Below are 16,802 nucleotides of genomic sequence, written 5' to 3'. Positions count from 1 at the left end.
GAAACCCCAAACTGTTTTCCTTGAAAGCTTAAAGGAACCTATGTTCCTCAACTGCTAAACAATAAATTACTAGCTAAAAGAAATTGTGTATGTATTTTAATATTTTACCACAATTTCTGCCTCTATACTAAATTCAGCATTTCAAAACAAATAAGTGGCTCCATAGCTTTATCTATATCCAATATCAGTTGTAAAGATTATCTATAGCCAGAATTTGAAGACACATTTAATGTGTTACCTATCTACCAAATATTGTGGCCAGTTTGATCAATATTGTTACCTTAAATTGTGTTTAAGATTATCCTCAAATAACTAAATAATTTTTCTTGAAAGAAAAAATGCTACCTAAATGCAAAATATTATCATATATGTCCTTTTATGGAGAAGGCAATGGCACTGTACTCCAGTACTCTTGCCTAGAAAATCCCATGGACGGAGGAGCCGGTAGGCCTAGTCCATGGGGTCGCTAAGAGTCAGGCACAACTGAGCGACTTCACTTTCACTTTTCACTTTCATGCATTGTAGAGGGAAATGGCAACCCACTCCAGGGTTCTTGCCTGGAGAATCCCAGGGACAGAGGAGCCTAGTGGGCTGCCGTCTATGGGGTCGCACAGAGTTGGACACGACTGAAGTGACTTAGCAGCAGCAGCAGCAGCATGTCCTTTTAAAAATTACACTTTAGCAGCATGAAGAAATGTGCACTTAAAAAATTGGATGACAGAGAATCTGTCAATAGTACTAGATATGTGAGTTTAGTTACAAGTATGATAAATCTAAAGCAAAGAAAACTAAGATTAAATGTGTTATCACATAAATATATGATATTGCTCAGTCTACATTTTGAACACTTGATTGAACTCTGCTCTAAGTGTGGATAAACATTTAATCTACTTTTTGCTAGTGATATTTAATTTCCAGATCACCAAGGCAAAATAAGGACCAATTCACCTCTCACTGTAGAACCGATGCCTGTGGGAACATCTGTACAATATGACATAAAATGTCAAGCAAGTAAAATGAACTCAGTAAGCACATTGAAATCACCATGTTTTTCAAAAGATGTAATCCTCAGTAATTTTCTAAAAAGGCATCGCCTCTTTAGGATTCTTGTCTGGGTGATGATGTACTACTTTTTTGGAGCAAAGACCATCATGCCATTTTCTGTTTTAGGCCAGAAGGAGAAATCATATGAGGACAGGGTCTTACGGAGTTCACTGACTTCAGTTTCCTTGTAACCTTTGCTTTCTTCTGTGGAGTTAACCACACAGACTCCTGGTCCCTGGGCAGGCAGTCTATTCCTAGTCTGGTTCTCCATAATCTTTCTTGTCCAGAGTGTCTTGGCCCCTCACAGAGAACCACTCCATGTGAGGAGCTCCTTCTCATGCCAGGATCTGCAGTGTTATCATTTTCCCTTGGGACAGAGCAGTTGTAGGTATGGAATGAGGGGCCACAGCTGCTGCTCCACTTCTCCTGATGCCAGCTGCAGGCGGGAGATGGTACCCATTGCTGGACATTGCACCAGCAGTCTGGGGATTTGATGCCTGGCACACTGCCACCCCCCCCACCTCCATATAGAGGCTATAATACAGTCAGCCGAGAGCTGTTAGATCAGACATTTTCACCCATTTTTTGTTTGTTAATTCTGGAGTACAATTTCTCTTTGTTTAATAAACTTGGCTATTTTTGTGATAATGGCACCCCACTCCAGTACTCTTGCCTGGAAAATCCCATGGACAGAGGAGCCTGGTAGGCTGCAGTCCATGGGGTCGCTAAGAGTCGGGCATGACTTAGCGACTTCACTTTCACTTTTCACTTTCATGCATTGGAGAAGGAAATGGCAACCCACTCTAGTATTCTTGCCTGGAGAATCCCAGGGACAGAGGAGCCTGGTGGGCTGCTGTCTCTGGGGTCGCACAGAATCGGACACGACTGAAGCGACTTAGCAGCAGCCACAACTACTTTATATTTCATCTGCAACAGTTTTGACAGCAACATCTCTCTGTGAAGAAAGCCATGAGTTGTGACATGTCAGGGTGTTCTCCTTCTACAGGAGGGGGGCCAACTGTTAATGGACACCTCAGAAAAGTTCTTCAGAGACAGAGATAAAGACTGGACATTGAATCCATTTGACCTTGACTTGTTTGGGGCCTTTGCAGCAGGAGTTTTCTTGACTTTCACCACCTTTTATAGAACTCACAAATGCTACATGACATTGATTGACTAAACCTGGAGACTCAATAGAGAAGTTATGTTTATCACAAAACCTTCAGGATCACATGAAATGTCATCAATGTCAGCTTATTATTGAAGAAATGTAAAAAGTAGAGCATTTTTAATTTCTTACCCTGAATCTTGGGCTTCCCAGGTGGTGCTAGTGGTAAAGAATCCACTTGCCAACTCAGGAGACATAAGAGATGTGGGTTAGATCCCTGGGTCAGAAAGATCCCCTGGAGGAGGGCATGGCAACCCACTTCAGTATTCTTGCCTGGAGAATCCCACGGACAGAGGAGCCTGGCAGGCTACAGTCCATTGGGTCGCAAAGAGCCAGACATGGCTTAGCGACTAAACCACCAGCATAGCTGCATTCATAAATTATTTTCCACAGTTGATGCACAGTGGAGTAGGACAACTGGAATATCAGTCCAGATATAGACTACTGATAAATAGCTTTCATCACCGAGATGGGCTTTGGGGCTCTAGCACAATAAAATGGCCCTGGAGCTTATGATTCACTCTTGTTACCTTGCCAGAATTATCTGTAGGCTTCAGCTTGGATCCTGTTCTTCTAACTCATAGCTCTTCTTCAGAAGCCACACTGAATCAAATAATTCCCTCTACTTTTCTTTGAAAGCAGTAGGACACGTTTGCTCCAGGTGGAGGTTGGGGCCAATCAGAAGACACTGACATCATCAGGCTGCCTTCCTCCTTGCAGAGTGGAGCTTACCAGCTGCCAAAGGCTGCCCCTGTCTCGCATAAAAAGCTAAAAATAGATCCAGCCGAAAGAACATGATCTTACTGCCCACCACCATATGAGGCTCAGAGACCTGGAATAAAGTTGCAGTAGGGATGGCCCAGTCTCCGACCATCACAGTGAACCTGTGTTGCTAAGCGCACAAAGTTTAGATGGTGCTTACCCTTGATCACTATCTTTGATGGAGCTGCCAAGCCACAGCACCAGCACTTCCCTAGCATTCTCCAGAACCCTGGTTGAGAAATCCTGCTTTGGACAGTTAGCTGTAGCACAGAGTTTTCTGTATTGAAAAGTGAGGTGGAAGTAATGGCCCCCCAAAGATGTGCATATGCTAATCCTCAGAGCCTGTAAACATGTACGTGGCAAAGAGCTTACGTTAACGACCTTAAGGTAGAGACTATCCCGCAGTACCTTTTTAGGCTGTGATGTGCTTAGTTGCTCATGTCTGACTCTCTGCGACCCCATGGACTGTAGCCCTCAGGCGGAGATTCTCCAGGCAAGAATACTGGAGTGGGTTGCCATGCCCTCCTCTAGGGGATCTTCCCAACCCAGGGATCAAACCCAGGTCTTCTGCATTGAAGGTGAATTCTTTACAATCTGAACTACCAGGGAAACCCAAGAATACTGGAGTGGGTTGTCTATCCCTTCTCCAGGGGATCTTCCTGACCCAGGAGTTGAACCGAGGTCTCCTGCATTGCAGGGGGATTCTTTGCCTGTTGAGTACCAGGAAAGCCCCTCTTTTTTTAGCCTTTATTGGCTTTATGGACAATTAAATTACAAAAATGGCAAATGAGACAAGGTGGTTAAAAACATGTACTCTAGGACCAGACTACTGTGTAATAGAGAACAGGTTACTTAACTTTTCTGGATCTCAGTTTCACTTCTAAGTAAATGGGACTGACATTAACACCTATGTCAGAGTTCTTATGTGGATTAAATTAGTTGATACATACAAAGAATTAGAACAGTGCCTGGCACATAGTAAGTGTTCTGTAAGTGTTGAATATTTGTTATTTATGCAGCACTTTCACATAGAAGAGCATTTGTTATTTTTGATCCTTTTCCTAGAACTAAGAGCAAATTAGTTAGTTCTAGTTGGAAAAGCTTAGTTTATACCAGATCGTGTATGGTCATTTCTTATCCTGATTATAGTCTTCGTTTTATGAGTGTAATTACTTTTTCTCATATTACTTTATATAGTTGAATATTTCAGTTTTACATTTAGACATCTTTTAACGTAGTGCTTTGATGTCTAATTATCATATGGTTTTACTTTTGGTACACAAACATGCTACCTTTCTCATGTAACCCAGGAGCTATAGCTGGTGTGGTATTATACTATTATTTTATCTTCTTTCACGCACCTGTCATGTAAGACAGTGCATCTGTATATATATGTATTATATATATTGTCTAGCCATTTGTCTACTAGAACATAATATAACCTTTAGAGCTGTGAAATTCAAAATTCATTTTTAAAAGATCTGTATATTACCAATACCACACAATTCAATACCATTATCCAGATTTGTCTTTCAAGTTGCTTAATATGCAGTCAATAAGACAAAGCCGACAGTACATAACTATGGTTAGAGATGTTGTTGTTGTTGAGTCGCTCAGTCATGTCTGACTGTGACCCCGTGAACTGCAGCATGCCAGGCTCTTTTGTCCTCCAGTTTCTTCTGGAGTTTGCTCAGATTCATGTCCATTGAGTTGATGATGCTGTCTAACCATCTCATCCTCTGCTGCCCTCTTATTCTCTTGCCTTCAGTCTTTCCCAGCATCAGGGTCTTTTCCAGTGAGTTGGCTCTTCACATCAGGTGGACAAAGTATTAGAGCTTCAGTTTCATCATCAGTCCTTCCAATGAATACTCAGGGTTAATTTCCTTTAGGATTGACTGGTTTGATCTTCTTGAAGTCCAAGAGACTCTCAAGAGTCTTCTCCAGCACTGTAATTAAAAAGCATCAATTCTTCAGCACAGCCTTCTTTATGGTCCACCTCCCGTATCTACATGACTACTGGGAAAACCATAGCTTTGACTATATAGACCTTTGTCAGCCAAGTGACACCTCTGCTTTTTAATATACTCTCTAGGTTTGTCATAGAGTTTGTTCTTTCTTCCAAGGAGCAAGTGCCTTTTAATTTCATAGCTACAGTCACCATCCACAGTGATTTTGGATCTCAGGAAAATAAAGTTTCCATTGTTGGAAACACTGTTTCCATTGTTGCCCCATCTATTTGCCATGAAGTGATGGGACTGCTTGCCATGATCTTCGTTTTTTTGAATGTTGATTTTTAAGCCAGCTTTTTCACTCTCCTCTTTCACTTTCATCAAGAGACTCCCCAGTTCCTTTTCACCTTCTGCCATAATGGTGGTGTTAGCTGCATATCTGAAGTTACTGCTATTTCTCCCGGCAGTCTTCATTCCACCTTGTGTTTCATCTAGCCTAGCATTTTGCATGATGTACTTTGCAGATAAGTTAAATAAGCAGGGTGACAATATACAGCAGCCTTGTCACACTCCTTTCCCAATTCTAAACCAGACAGCTGTTCCGTGTCTGGTTCTAAATGTTGCTTCTTGACCCACATACAGGTTTCTCAGGAGACAGGTAAGGTGATCTGGGTATCCCATCTCTTTAAGAATTTTTTCTTAAAAATTATGGATGAACAAAAAAAGGCTAAGGGATTTCAGCACAGGTAATCTAGCTGGAACTGAGACTCAGAGTGTGTAGTAGTTAGTGATACAGGGAGAGAGCATCTTGGAAACTGTCATGAAATAGCTTGAATAGTTACCGTTCTATATCATTTGTAGTCTTCAATTATAGTCAACTTGCAGATAGTCTTTCAGCTTGAAATCACTGCCTTTGTATTGCATTGTTAGAAATATATTTACCAGTTAGATTTTAATGTGGTCTGAGGCAGAAGAGTTTGCTGGTAACAAGGAAAGAAATGTCATCCCATTGACTCACTTCAACTAAAAGAGCTAGATGATTATAGATTATGAAACTAATTCATCCAAAAGTAAAACTAGTTTTAATGTTCAGTTAGGAAAAACATGGTGGCTGCAGCCGTAAAATTAAACGACACTTGGCTCCTTGGAAGAAAATCTATGACAAACCTAGATAGCATATTAAAAAGCAGAGACATTGCTTTGCCAACAAAGGTCCGTATAGTCAAAGCTATGGTTTTTCCCTTAGTCATGTATGGATGTGAGAGTTGGACCATAAAGAAAGCTGAGTGTGGAAGAATTGATGCTTTTGAACTGTGGTTTTGGAGAAGACTCTTGAGAGTCCCTTGGACTGCAAGGAGATCAAACCAGTCCATCCTATAGGAACTCACTCCTGAATATTCAGTTGGAAGGACTGAAGCTGCAGCTCCAGTACTTTGGCCACCTGATGCGAAGAACTGACTTATTGGAAAAGACCGTGATGCTGGGAAAGATTGAAGGCAGGAGGAGAAGGGGACGACAGAGGATGAGATGTTTGGATGGCATCACCAACTTGATGGACATGAGTTTGAACAAGCTCTGGGAGTTGGTGATGGCATGCTGCAGTCTATAGGGTCTCAAAGTGTCAGACACAACTGAACAACTGAACTGAACTGGGAGAAACAGTCTCAAAGAAAGAAAATCTGTCATTGACTTTGGATATTGGATAAGAAACCACTTTTCACTGTCAAAAAAAGAAAGAAAAAAAAAACCCCATAATCAAAGTAAAAAAGACAAGGGCCTAACATCCTTAATAATAGAAGTAAAAAGTTTGAGTTGCATCAACAAAGACCACAGGCATATTTAAAGTCTGAGCAAAAAACATGAGTAGACAGTACACACACATACAGACATACAAAGATGTACAAACAGTTCTTAAACATGGGAAGAGATACTCTAGAACTACATTAACTCTGAGGATGACAGATTTTCATCCACTGCTGGTGGAAGTACAAAATAATACAGTCCCTTTGAAGGGGAGTTCAGGATGATTTAACAGTAACAACAGAAATACACATTTATTCTCAGGTCCAGCAATCTCACTTCAGGAATTTATTCTCAAGATATACCTCCAGTAATATGAAGAAAACTTTGCATATGTACCAGGTTGTTTATTTCTGTATAATCTGTAATAATAAAGTACTAGAACCAACTAACTGCCATATGTAGGTTGGCTGAGTAACACTATCGTATACTATAGATAATAGTTAGGAAAATCTCCATGAACTGATGATTTTTCAGAATATGTTGTTATATAAGTAAAGTATATCAAGGCAATTCACATTGGCAGAATAAGGAGGAATATCTCATAATTTTCTGAATAAATCTCTTCTTGGACTTCCTGGTGGCTCAGTGGTAAAGAATCTGCCTGCCGGTACAGGAGAGATGGGTTCAGTCCATGGCCCAGGAGGATCCCACGTGCCCATGTGTCACAACTATTGAGCCTGTTGTCTAGAGCCTGGGAACCACAACTGCTGGAGCCCGCATACTCTAGAGCCTGTGCTCCAAAACGAGAAGCCACCACAGTGAGAAGCCCTCGCGCCACAACTGGAGAGTAGCCTGCACAGCAGTGAAGACCCAGCACAGTCAAAATTAAAAATATTAATAAATAAAAGTTATTTTAAAAATTCCTTTAAGTCTCTTCTTGATTTTTAAAAATTCTAGCAGGCTAAAAACAGAACACTTCACTGGATGTTTTCTAAAGGATGCTTTGAGCCAAAATCGTCCTTTAGCATTCCTTTTTAGATCAAGAACAAAACGTGTTTACTATATCCTCTTTCCATCAACATTCTAGAAGTCTTAGCCAGTGCACTAGGACCAAAAACAGAAATATAGATAAAAATTATTTGTAGGTTTTATGAATATATATGTAGAACATACAAAACCACCTTTTGCATAGATAGATCAATAGAAATAGTAACAAAGTATATCAGAGAAATAATAACAGAGTTCCTGGATGTGAAATCTGTACATAAGAACAAATTCTGTACACTTACTGTGATCATTTTACAGTATACAAGTAGCAAATCATTACATTGTGTACCTGAAACTGATATATTGTATGTCAATCATAGCTTGATTTTTGAAAATTACGTACCAAAAAAAGGATTTTATCTCTATAAGCAAGCAACAGTTGCTTAGAAAATGAGATATATTTTAAATTTATTTTTAATTGGAGGATAATTGCTTTACAGTATTGTGTTGGTTTCTGCCATACATCAACATGAATCTGTCATAGGTACACATACGTTTCCTCCCTCTTGAACCTCCTCCCATCTCTCACCCCATCCCAACCTTCTAGGTTGTCACAGAGCCCAGGAGTTGAGCTCTGCATCATACAGGAAATTTCCACTGGCTCTTTTACATATGGTAATGTATATGTTTCCCTGCTACTCTCTCCATTCGCCCCACCCTCTCCTTCCCCACTGTGTCCGTAAGTCTGTTCTCTCTCTCTGTGTCTCCATTGCTGCCCTGCAAATAGCTTCATCAGTACCATCTTTCTAGATTCCATATTTATGCATTAATATACAATATTTATTTTTCTTTCTGACTTACTTCACTCTGTATAATAGTCTCTAGGTTCATCCACCTCATTACAACTGACTCAAATGCGTTCTTTTTGTGGCTGAGTAATATTCTTTTGTATATATGTACCACAACTTCTTTATCCATTTATCTGTCAGTGGACATCTAGGTTGCTTCCATGTCCTAGCTGTTGTAAATAGTGCTGCAGGGGACACTGGGGTACATGTGTCTCTTTTAGTTACGATTTTCTTAGGATATATGCCCAGTAGTGGGATAGTTGGGTCATATAATAGCTCTATTTCTGATTTTTTAAGTAATCTCCATACTTTTCTGTATAGTGGCTGTATCAGTTTACATTCCCATCAACAGTGCTAGAGGCTTCCCTTTCCTCCACACCTTCTCTAGCATTTATTGTTTGTAAATTAGAAAATGAAATATTTTGACATTTATAATAGTATCAGAAAATAACAACATAGTTTAATAAATCCAACAAAAGAAGTATAAAACCCATTTGAAGAAAACAGTAGAAATTTATTGAGAGAAATTAAGAAGTCTTAAATCAGTGGAGAGATATATTCCAGTTCATGGGTTGGAAGAAGCAATTTGTAAAGATGGGACTGTTTCTAAAATTGAGCTGAACTTCACCACAGTCCTAACAGTGTTTTTGTTGTTTGCTTTTTTTTTTTTTTTAAGAATTTGACAGCTCTTGTTATAATTTACATGGACATGCAAAGGGCTGAAAGTAGTTAAGACTTGAAGAATAATGTCAAGGTGGGAGAATTCAAATGTTGAGACTTTTGTAAAATTATAGTTATCAAGACACTTGTGGTAGTGATGCGAAGATAAACAGTCCAGTGAAAGAATGGGGAGCCTGGAAACAGACCCACTTATTGTCAATGCAGATCCTTGGGTAAGATGACAGTCTATGAAATAAGCAGTGCTGGGACAATTGAGTGTCGATGTGAAATGAGTGAGATTGGGCTCCTACCACATGCCATAGTAAAAAATTAATTCTACCTGGATTATATAATTAAATGTGAATGGCAAAACATTCTTATAAGAATACCTTCATGACCTTGGAGTGGGGTAAGATTTCTTGAATAGGACACAGAAAGCACTGACTATAAATGAATTTAGAGGCTGAGAGATTTGAGTACATTAGCATTTAGAATAAACAGAAAAGGCATTCTAAACACGCAGGACCAATATTGGTGTTAAAAGTCGAGACTAGCTGTTGTCTCTTTGGGAGAAAGAGTGATCTGGGTGTGTGTTGGGGGCACAGATCAGGCTCCTAGGACGCTGGTAATATCTATCTTTCCTGAACATATTACCATTGAATATAAAGGTTTTTTTTCCTTAAGGGAAGCCACTGAAAAATTATGTAAATTAAAATATCCAACAAAATGCTTATATCAGAATATTAGAGAACGCCTACAAATCAGTAAGAGAAAGGTAAGTATTTTGATAGTAAAGTGGGGAAAATAATTGAACAGACACTTCAGAAAAAGGGAAATCCAAATGCTTATTTTTAAATGAAAAGGTGCTCAACCTTATTAATCATTGGAAAAATATACTTAAAACTAGATTGGGGACAAATTGAGAAAGTAACATTGACATATATGTATCTACTGTCATGTGTAAAATAGATAGCTGGTAGGAATCTGCTGTATTGCACAGGGAGCCAAGTCTGCTGCTCTGTGATGACCCGGGGTGGGGCCATGGGAGGCTCAGAAAGGAGAGGATAAATATATAATTATGGCTGATTCATGTTCTTGTTCGGCAGAAACCAACACAACATTGTAAAGCAATTGTACTCCAGTTAAAAAATGTAAAAAAAAACCCTAAATTGGTGTTTCTCCACACCTGAATTGGCTAAAAAGAAGAATCTGACAACTCCAAGCATTAGTGAGGATGTGGGACAATGGGAATTGTACTCTGAGTAGAAATTGGCATACTCATTTTGGAAAATAGTTTGTAATTACATAGCAGACATGGAGGTACTACACCATGTGACTCAGTAATTCCTCCCTTTGGAAATGTGTGCTCATGTGTCCAAGAATGTTTATAGCAGCAGCATTGTTAACAGTTTCCAAAAACTTGAAGCATCTCAAATGCATATCAACAGAAGAATGGATACAAAAACTGTGGTATGTTTATACAACCTATATACTATACAGTTATAAAACTGAACAAATTACAGCTACTGACAGCAGTTTGATAAATCTAAAGTTCAAAAGCAGGCAAAACATAATTATACAGGGATGCTTTTTAGTAGTGATTGTAAAGGGTGGTGAGGAGGAATTCAAAAGAGCATTTGATGGGGAGAGAAGGGAGCTCCTGAGGTCATGCTTTATGTTTTGACCTCAGTGGTGGTTACATAGATGCTTGCTTTCCAACTTTTCATTAAGCTGTGCACTCATTTTATTTGCTTTTCTGAATATGTGTTAGATTCACAATTAAAAAAATTTTTTAAATGGTTAAGTGGGTGCAATAAAGACCTTTTATCGTTAGTGTAAGAAAACCTGTGAATATTGAAAGTGTGTTGATATATGGCAAAATATTCCACGTGAGAAAGTTAATGTTACTTCCGAAATGGTATTAAATACTGGTGTGATGTCCCGTTTTGGTTTTTTGCTTTTTATCTTTGTACCTTTTCATTAGCCAAAATTTTCTTTAACCAAGTATTACCAGTTAAGACTCTTAGATTTCTATAGTAATTTTCATGTCCTAAAATTCCCTCATTGTAAGTGTACAGTTCAATGACTTGATAAATCTGTAATATTGTGCATCTATCAGTTTGATCCAATTTGAGAACATTTTCATTGCCCTCTAAAATTCCCTCAAGCATGTTTGCAGTCACTAAATGTATTTTGAATGTGGTAAGTTGATTGATTCATGTACTTCAAATACTTAATCATTAAAAGTAGGATAGGACTTCCCAGGTGGTCCAGTGGTTAAGAATCTGCCTGACAGTGCAGAGGACACGTGTCTGATTCCTGGTCTGGGAGGATCTCACATGCCATGGAGCTCCTAAGCCCATGCACCACAGCTTCTGAAGCCCACACAGCCTAGAGCCTGTGCTCTGCAACGAGAGAAGTCACTGCAGTGAGAAGCCCACACACCGTGGCCAGAGAGTAGCCCCTGCTCGCCACTAGAGAAAGCCAGCGTGCAGCAATGAGACCCAGCACAGCCCAAAATAAGGAAATAAATTTTTTTAATCTTAAAAAAAATTAAAGCAGGATAACACATTGTTGGATAGAAATGTGAAGAATGTCAGCTAATGTCCTTTATAAATGTTAGGTTGTATAATTTTTGGTACTGTATACATATTAGAATCAACTTTTGTTTGCATTTGTTGCTTGCCAGTTATTTGAGATAAATGAACAAACTGTACAGGTGATTTCTTTCTTCATACTGTTTTCTCTCTGGGGAATGCTCTTACGTGATTTCGGGTGGTTTTTCAGTGTTAAAAACTTTAATCAATTTATAGAAAAGATTTCAAACATACAGTTGCTCTTGTGGTTTTATGTAACATTCTCAGCAGGACTGATTTCTGACAGAATAGATCATAAAGAATAGGATGAAGAAAGCAGTGGGAAATGAGACTGTCAAGTTATTCAATTAAATGTATAAATATTAAGTTATAAGTTATTTCCTCCATTAATAGTAAATGATTTGTTGATTGATTCTGGTATTAAATTTTTCAAGCTTTAGGAAAATGTAACAAATGTTTAAAAAGCTTTTTCTGTCTTTGTTCTACCACTTCACATTGAAATATGGGATATATTATATATATAGCAATAAATGTGAAGTTTAAATATTGTATGAATCTATTACATACATTATTAATTACATGGCAATTTGTAATTCAGCTTCCTGGAGTGGAATTTTTAACAAACTTGAGTTAGTAATTTATGCTTTCGTGTTAAATATGGAGTATGGAAGTATAGATATATTTTATGTATAATTAAGAATTTGAAAAGAATAACATCAAGTGTTTGGGAGTTTTGGTAACCAGAATAATGCCTGCCAGGTTACTAAGCCAATTAAGAGCAAAGCAATATCTTCTCTATGTTGTTAAAATATTTACCCTGGAATTATTGGTGGAACTCATTTTTATTGCTGTTTCTCTGCTGCCAGGTACTTTATTACCAAGGTTGCCATCAGAACCAGGAATGACGTTACTCACTATCAAGATTGAGAAAATTGGCCTGAAAGATGCCGGGCAATGCATTGATCCCTATATCACAGTTAGTGTAAAAGGTCAGTAACTGCATATACCTATCTTCTCTCTGGTGAATTTTAAAGTGTTGTTTCTCATTTGGGACTTTTGGGGGGTTTGTGAGGGGGTTTTATCTGTGATAATTCATTTAGTTCATTTTATAGTGAGGCAAAATCCTGGGAAGATGTAGTCATCATTCCTTCTCCAAACATTTGTCAGAGATTTACAGAAAATATTTTCCTATCCATAACTTATACTCAGAGTTGCTTTTGGTTTTTTCTCTTTGTGTGTCTTTTTATTCTTCCACATTCCATCAGGGTGCTGACTACACAGACACACTGTCTTTTATAGTAGATACATCCTTCAGGAAACAAGTTAAAGAAAGGCCCCCCACTTTCCAAGGATGTGTGGTTTTCTTTGCAAAGCCCAGTGCTCTCTGTTTTCCTGTGCCTCCACTTCAGGCCCTGTCATTCCTGTCCAACAGAGGTTTGTACATGGGAGGGCGGTGCAGAGGTGGATGAGAATCGGCCTTCAGTGAATCATGAGTGGAGATAGGGAAATAGGACGCATACATAAACTCTGCACCCTGAATATATCCTGCAGGACATTAGACAAGTGATATATTTTTTAATTCTTAACTATGTCACTGTCATTATTAAGCATGATTACTCCTAGGATTTGTTTTTTTCTACTGTTCAAGTTGGCAAACTGTTTATTCCTTGAAAACAACTTTTTTGATCGTTGGTTTAAGAGGGAAACTGCAATGGTTGAATTCTTTTGTCATTGCTAAGGTTTTTATACAGCACTTTACTTGTAAGGCACTCAACAGTCTTTTAAAAATAATTATTGGGTGACTGGGAATGAAACTGTCATACTGTTATTCAGAAATAACTGCGTAGTTAATTCAATCTACAGTTAATAAACCTACAGTTTAAGACAAATCAAACAGATGTGGACTAAAATTAACTGGAGAGAATGCTTACCAATCATAGAAACATTCAGACCCATGGGTTCATTAGTACCAAGTAAAAGCAAAAAGGATTTTGGCAACAAAGAAGAATTTTGACATGAAAACACCATGATCCTCAGCACTGCTGCTCTGATGCTTTAGCCTCTGGTTCTGTGGGCTCTCATCTGCCTGTCTACTGCACAGTATTTATACACTAGGTTATTTGATAGGCCATTCATAAAACTGAATCTCTCTCTCAAAAATGAACACTTGTAAAATACAAAAAAAAGTAATGAAATATAGATATTATATTACCTTTGCATATGGTTGAACTCAAATGTGTTTTATGTAAATATCTTCAGGAACTGAAGTAATCAAACATACTCTCTTGTTTGAAGGTCCCTAAGATGGGTCTGTTGAATAATACATAAACAGTTGAGTGATCATTAAATGAGTCTGTGTTAGATTTTATTAAACTGGATGATTCCTGGCTCCAGAAATTACAGCCATATACCCTACATCGTGTGCCATCTGGTTATTGTAAATCAGCTTATGTTGTAGCACATAGCACCAGAATTTAAGTAAGAGACATAAGAAGTGTTCATTCCTGGCAAGGTTTCGTTGGCAGCTGTCGTGTCCACTGTTTGGTCCTCTAACATGAATACAGCAGGGTAATGCTGCTGCTGTTCGATTTACAGGCCTTTCCATGCCGTGCACCTGGGCAAGGTTGGGAAGTAGGGGTAGGGGCACCACTGTGGTGTATCACGTCCCCAAATGTGAATCACAAAACACACTGGCCTCCTCCCCCAGAAGACACCTCTTAGCCAGAAGGATTCAATTCCATGATCTGTAAGGAGGCTTCCTTCTCCATCCATGGGGTCTCCCACCCTGTTCTGCGCTCTCCACATGACCTCAGAAACCAGTCACCTTCAGGTATCTGCTCACCCTAGACACGGGTTTCCGTCAGCCTGAGAATCTCCTCTCAGCTCTCGCCTCTTCAGGAAACACAGCCATTGTGGTTCCTTTGCAGTTTTTAAGTCTGTGTGTTTGAGGGCTCTGAGCAGAAACTTTATTTCCTCTCTAGATCTGAATGGCATAGATTTAACTCCTGTGCAAGATACTCCTGTGGCTTCAAGAAAAGAAGATACGTATGTTCATTTTAATGTGGACATTGAGCTCCAGAAGCATGTTGAAAAGTTAACCAAAGGTTTGTGATGCTAAAAGTAGAACTATATTCAGAATTTGACTCTTCCTTTTCTCCGACTTTGAATCTGTTGTGTACAGTGCTGTCGTTTTAACTGAAACTAATGCTGGTGAGCATACTTCATGCTGATGAGCATTTCAGTTATTCTTCCTGTAGGCTATTCTCATTTTACATCTTGCTCTTATAAATGCCATGAAGTATAGAGCTGTGCATACCATAAATGCAGGAAATATATTATCTAGAGATGATGCAGATGAATAATGAATTTTTTTAATGATGGTATCATATTTGAACTTTAATGTTTCCAAATATGACTTTACTTTTGCATTTATTCAGACCTCAGACACAATCACAGGGACAAGGAGATATATCCATAGCTGAAGAAATGTGATCTGCTATCTTAGAAATCTGTGAGGATTTTTAATAATAAAATGCCTCTATTATTGCTGTGGAAGGGAGAAGAGAAGCTACTATTTTGTGGACATGGCAGGGTCATGCACCTAGGGACAGAAGGCCACTGGTAACCTAACAACTGTGATCCTGTGTGTTGGTAGTAGATGCTAAATATGCCCGCCTTGGGAGTTCCTTGGTGATCCAGGGGTTAGGACTTGGCACTTTCCACTGCCGGGGCCTGGATTTTAGTCCCTTGTCAGGGAACCACGTGGTACAGCAAATAAATAAGCAAGCCCATCTCCCCCTCGATCACATCCCTTTGCCTCCTAAGCAATATAGGTTTTTCTTTCCTTGACATGCAGAGTGCTTCATTTGGACCCAGGCGCCAGAACTGCACACACATTTCTGAACATTGTGAAACTTCTAGTCAGTAGGTAGTTTTGTCGTCCATGAAAGTGTTAGATGTATGTTGATTGTCTATAAAAGCAAAGCAAGACCCAGCACCACTCTGATTAAGGCCGTGTTAGTAAGGAGTCGGTTAAGAATGAGAGCCCAGCATCCTTCTGTCTCTTTTCCTTGCTTTCATTAGAAATTAATTGTTTTTGGCTGTGTGGATGAGGCAACTTATTCTGTTTTTAGTGTTTTTCTGTAGGGAGGTGGAGAGAGCTTATCTGTAGGACTCTGGGGAGAGAAAACTGTTTTATCACCACTTGCTCATTGTGTGTGTGTTTTTTTTAGGGAGAGGGGTGGGAGTAGGTCTGTTTTCTAAGCATCTTGAAGTGCTGTCTTTACAGAAGGACTTGTTATTCCAGGAAAAACAAAACAGGGCTTTGGACACTGAAAAATGTATTAGGAAGTAGTTAATATTTAAAAACTGAACCAGCACATGATTTATGTTGTTCAAACTTAAAAACACCCCAGATACTGAATTTTTTAACTTTTGAGTTTTTAATTTGGGTGGGGAAAAACTAAGTTTGGATTTTTTTGATGAGCTCTTTTAATGTGCCTTTTCTACTTAATGAGTTTCTGAGTAATGTTCATACTTAACAAGTATCTTCTGTGTTCTTTTTTGTAGTATTTAGTGTTTTCTGTTCTTAATATTTTATAATTCTGTGGATAAACTTATTTGCATTCTTGAGTCAGGCTGGCTCAAGTTTTGCTCTACTTTGTAGAGTTGGGTAGTACAGACACATGCCCCTCCTTTAGGTGCAGAAGAGTTTGGGGGTGACACAGTCAGCTGTATCATCAGAGACATCAGTCTGACAAAGGTTACTTTGCTGTGACCATTATGACAGTTGTTGCTTGTTCACTGGCCTCTGGTGATGAGAGAAAATTTTTTGAGACCCTAGAATGGGCTGTCTGTGGCTAATGTGTTTTGCTTTAATTCCTTAGGTGCAGCTATTTTTTTTGAATTCAAACACTACAAGCCTAAAAAAAGGTTTACCAGCACCAAGTGTTTTGCTTTCATGGAGATGGATGAAATTAAACCTGGGCCAATTGTAATAGAACTGTAAGTGATGCACATACAGAATGAGTACTAAGGAGTGGTG

The 16,802-nt window shown here is 38.9% G+C and overlaps 1 protein-coding gene across 1 annotated transcript in view; it reads left to right on the top strand.

Annotated features, from left to right (window-relative positions):
• The window catches only part of AIDA (axin interactor, dorsalization associated), a 46,343-nt gene that overhangs the window by 29,090 nt on the left and 451 nt on the right, over positions 1–16,802 (top strand). Inside the window, exons 7-9 of the mRNA NM_001205634.1 lie at positions 12,625–12,747; positions 14,740–14,862; positions 16,645–16,762. Coding sequence (NP_001192563.1) covers positions 12,625–12,747; positions 14,740–14,862; positions 16,645–16,762 — 364 coding nt within the window. The remainder of the gene's footprint in view (positions 1–12,624; positions 12,748–14,739; positions 14,863–16,644; positions 16,763–16,802) is intronic.

The sequence above is a fragment of the Bos taurus genome, chromosome 16, assembly GCF_002263795.3.
Source record: "Bos taurus isolate L1 Dominette 01449 registration number 42190680 breed Hereford chromosome 16, ARS-UCD2.0, whole genome shotgun sequence".
Lineage (NCBI taxonomy): Eukaryota > Metazoa > Chordata > Mammalia > Artiodactyla > Bovidae > Bos > Bos taurus.
The sequence above is the reverse complement of the archived record's forward strand: the minus strand, read 5'-3'. Positions and strand labels throughout refer to the sequence as shown.